Source organism: Mustela nigripes, chromosome 10 (assembly GCF_022355385.1).
Source record: "Mustela nigripes isolate SB6536 chromosome 10, MUSNIG.SB6536, whole genome shotgun sequence".
Taxonomy (NCBI): Eukaryota; Metazoa; Chordata; class Mammalia; order Carnivora; family Mustelidae; genus Mustela; species Mustela nigripes.
The window spans coordinates 62,876,231-62,880,248 of record NC_081566.1 but is presented as its reverse complement, the minus strand read 5'-3'; the positions used below and the strand labels follow the sequence as shown (position 1 = coordinate 62,880,248).

The window sequence follows — 4,018 nt, the reverse complement described above, 5'->3', positions numbered from 1 at the left end:
ATCTGTTGCCCACCTGAGGAGCTCTTTGGGGCCTGGTTTCCCAACGTCACCAACTCCATTCCAGGCCCCAAGGGGCTCCATCTCCTGCCTAGAAACTTAGGACACTCCCCTCCCCCCTCCCTTGCCTCATGGTTCTGCTTCCTTTCCAGGCTGGAACCCAGGAAAGAACCCTCCTCCTGGGTGTCCTAGTGCCTGGCCCACCTGTCCTGTCTTCCCAAAAGCAGTGTCCTTGGTCCCCACGATTCCCCTACGCATCCCACTGCCCCCTTGGAAGTCATTTTGGAGACCAGCATCCTTCTCACTGAGAGAGGAGGAGGAATGTCAGACAGTTTCTGCCACGCGGCCCACCCCTGGTTCCTCACTCTACTTCAGAGACCCCCCCCCCCCCGGGGTACCAGCCAGCCTTCCTGCGTCTCCACAGCCCCAGGAAAGGGACAGAGCCTGAATGGGTGTCTGCTGGACAAAGTGTCCTGTGAGAGAGGCAGAGCAGAGCCAAGAGCCCCTGCGATCCCCGCCCCCAGGGCTCTCACCCTATCCGATGACCTCGACAAGGGCTCAGCAGTCTTGGGTGGGGGATTCAGGCTCCTGGGATCAGCATAAGGGCTTGGCCAGGGACGGGTGTGCGTGGAGCGGGCGGGCGTGCCCCCAGGACAAGGGCCCAGGGAGTAGGTCCGAGATGGGAAATCTGGAGAAGAGGACCGGGCAGCAGTACCAACCACAGACAGAGGACCGGACAGCAGTACCAACCACAGATGGCATCAGCGGTCCAGACTCCAGCTACCAGTCCAGCCGAGGCGTCGTCCGTCTGGGGCCGGCCTCAAAGGCCAGGCCGTAGAGGTCCAGAGCAGCTAGCGAGTGTCAAGTGAACAGGAAGGCGACTGACTGAGGGCCACCCGGCTCGGCTCAGCCCCGGGACACAGGACATCTCAATGGGCCACACAGCTTCTGCCCTGAGCCCGGGGACTGGGCAGGCGGCAGGCTCTGAGAGCAGAATCTGAGCGGGAAGTTTAGCCCCCCTGGGGCTGCTCAGTGTTCCCACCTCTCTCCGGCATCTCTCCAGCACCTCGCCCCGGGGTAGGACTCCCAGACTCAGGTAGGGTCACAGGAAAGTGTACCCTGGGCGAGGTTGGGGTAGGGGCTGAAGAATAAAGACCACTGTGAACGGAGCTTTGGACTCACTCTCCTTAGCAGAGGCAGGTGTGGGAAAGCATAGCGGCTGGCCGGGAGGATGCCCAGATCACAAGGAAAGCCTGGGAAGCGGGTCTGGGGAGTCACGCGGCCGAGGACCCAACACCACCCCCCCAGAGCGGTGGTCACCTAATTCGACTTTATTGCAGGATAATCATCCTCTCCCCCACCCCCTATGGAGTATGGCCCTTACAGCGCCCAGCCCTCGGCCCTCTGGGAGGAGAGGCCCCCGGGGCTGGGGGAGAAACAGTGCTCAGGACTGGGGTCCCAGGGTCGCTCAGGCCAGGCTGGGGTGGGGCTTCTCCTTCTTTTTCAGTCTGAGTCTATTTCTCTTGAGCTTCCTCATCCTTGGTGTTCGGCCCCATGTTGGGGCTCCGGTGAGCCACAGCCCCGCAGCCAGAACCACAAGGAGCACGAGGAGCAGCAGCCCCTTGGCCAAGACGCAGAGGTAAGTGGACTTCTCCGAAGGATAGCCAGGATCTGGGGCAGAAGGAGGTAAGGAGAGAGGGGCTCGCCAGGGCAGGGGAGGGGGGAGGTCCAGATTCCGAGGCGGACATCCAGCCCAGATCCCACAGAGGGGTCTCAAGTTCACAGCCAATTGCTGTTCCTTGTCAAGGGTCCCTGGGCATGTGTGTTCTGATCACAGAAGTCAGGTGCTGAGATGCAGGGAATGATCTCAAGCTGAGCGAGAGACTCGAGAACCTTTGGGAGTTGGGAGCGCCGGCCCCATCCCCAGCCCAGGGGACCAGGTCCCCTGGGGAAGAGTGCGGTTCTGGGTACCAGGTACTCTCCTGGGAAGAACGGAGGAAGGGTGGTGGTAGCTGTGAGCCCTGCAGTAGCTCGGGGCTGTCCCCAGGGGCCTGGTACCTGAACAGAAGGACCCAGCAGGGATGGGGCTGGAAACGATGCTGCTGATGGGGTTGCTGGCCCTGCAGGTGTAAGAGGGGGCACTGTCCCCAGGCCGCCAGGATGTGCTGAGGGCAGAGCCCTCGTGCACTGCGTCCACGCCATCCTCCCCGGATAGCCAGCTGTAGGTCACGTCCAGGCCTGCCTTCTCCACAGAGCAGGTCAGAGATATATTACAGCCATCTTCCCGAGAGATCTCAAAGTTCACGGTGACGCGAGGCTCCGACAGCCGGCCTGGATGAAGGAGGGACACAAAGACCCTCTTAAGTAATCAGGGGTTGGGGCTGTTCTCTTAAGGTCCTCGATCCTGGGGGGACAGGGGTGCCTGTCCAGAAACTAACAAAGCCGCCATAAAATCTGGTTCCAGGGTCCCCCGGGCAACTGCTAAGGTAGACAGGGCTGCCTTTGGCATTTTCTACGCGCCCCGCAACATGGCCTCACCTTCTCTCTGTCCCCTGCATACCCCACCTTCTTCCAAACCCGTTCTGCCTTTTCGATCCCAGAAAATATCGCCACACCTCCTGAGGGCATTGATAGATTAATCAGTGTCTCTGCAAGATTCGAGATGGAGTATCAGTCAGTGTTACCGGCACTGAGAAACTTGGTTCGGGTGGAGAGGAGACATTGATTAGCAGCCCTCAAGGGCACAGGGAGATGGAGCACTCAGGCCTAGAGGCGGCACCCATTCCCAGGATGCAGGATCTCAGTGGGAGAGAAGGGCCCCCGGACGTCCGCACACAGACTCCAGACCCGTCTCCCTGCGCGCGGAAGGCCCAGGGGAACAGCCCGCGTGCCCAGGGCCTCGCCGCTCCAGCCACTCCGCAGCTCAGACCCCGGGCTTGGGCGCACAGGAGACAGCCCACCCCCCATCCCCGCCCCTCCAGCCGTAACTCTGAGTCCCGAGACCACTGCTCCTTCGCGTGCAAAGCGGGGGAGAGCCCTGGACAAGCAGCGCCGGACCTCCAAGCCGACACTCACGGTACACTCGTAGATGGTACCGCTGCACGACGGAGATCTGCGACATCCTCAGATTGACCTGAGCCTCGTACGGCCCTGAGTCCTCCCAGCTGAGATTGCTGATGTGCAGGGAGTAGCCGGGGTCCAGGAAGCTCACTCGGCCCTTGTATCGAGGGTTGGTCACCTCGATGGTGGCCGGCTGCCCCTTTTTCCCAGGGACCACGGTGGCAAGCCTTATATGAGAAGACCAGATGATATTCTCAACCTCTTCATCGGCTGGAACTTCCAGGGGGAGGCTGACGGACTCCTGAAGGACCGCAACAACATCTTCTGTGTCCCCATCATCTCCAGAATACCCTTCCGCTGCAGAAAAAGGAAGAAAAGACGGGAGCAGCCCAGCTGGTGTGTCTGCGCTGCTGCGCCTGGGGCCGGGGCAGTGATGGGCACCTGTCTCCCACGTGTGGCTTCCGTGGCCCCCGGCTCCGTCCCAACCCTCTCTGGCTCTAGCTCCCGCTGCACTCGACCTGAGCACCTCCCAGGCCTTGGCTTCCGTCTGGGCCCTCCTCCTCCAAATTTCACCGTGGCCGTTTGCCGCGGTGGGCTGGCTCCTTCTACGTTGCAGGCTTCCCCACCTCTTGGTCCTAAACCGCAGCCACACCCTCTTCCTCTTGACTCCCGGAGAGCTGAAGCATCCAGCCCCGAGCCTGGCCAGCCCAAACCCCAGCGGGACAGGAGAGCAGAGGGAGGGAGAGGCTCCCATCCAGGGCTGCAGCCTCTCCTCTCTCACCTGTCCGGACCAGCAAGAGTAGGAGGAGCCACGGAAGGGCCCCCATGACAGCAGCCCTGCTCGCCAGCAGGTTGGCCTCCTGGCCCCCGAGCTGATGAAGGAGACCAGCTGCTGGGTCAGGAGGCTGCTGGAGACGAGTGACTGACAGACAGTGTCCCGGAGGGGAAATGCTTCTCAACA

At 61.6% G+C, this 4,018-nt stretch overlaps 1 protein-coding gene across 1 annotated transcript; it reads right to left on the bottom strand.

Annotated features, from left to right (window-relative positions):
• Positions 1-1,310: 1,310 nt before the first annotated feature.
• On the bottom strand, positions 1,311-3,994 carry SLAMF9 (SLAM family member 9). Its single transcript, XM_059413544.1, has 4 exons — positions 3,839-3,994; positions 3,073-3,414; positions 2,056-2,328; positions 1,311-1,668 (listed from the first exon to the last, which is right to left on the bottom strand). Exons 1-4 carry the CDS (start codon positions 3,882-3,884, stop codon positions 1,466-1,468), a joined length of 864 nt encoding a protein of 287 aa, XP_059269527.1. The 5' UTR covers positions 3,885-3,994; the 3' UTR covers positions 1,311-1,465.
• Positions 3,995-4,018: the final 24 nt, after the last annotated feature.

What these genes read in the sequence shown, in the direction of transcription:
- SLAMF9 (XM_059413544.1), bottom strand. Translation starts at nt 3,884, where the DNA reads ATGGGGGCCCTTCCGTGGCTCCTCCTACTCTTGCTGGTCCGGACAG. An exon ending in GTACCATCTACGAGTGTACC is followed by an intron (nt 2,329 to 3,072) that starts GTGAGTGTCGGC and finishes TCCTTCATCCAG; the next exon opens with GCCGGCTGTCGGAGCCTCGC. An exon ending in TGCTGGGTCCTTCTGTTCAG is followed by an intron (nt 1,669 to 2,055) that starts GTACCAGGCCCC and finishes CTTCTGCCCCAG; the next exon opens with ATCCTGGCTATCCTTCGGAG.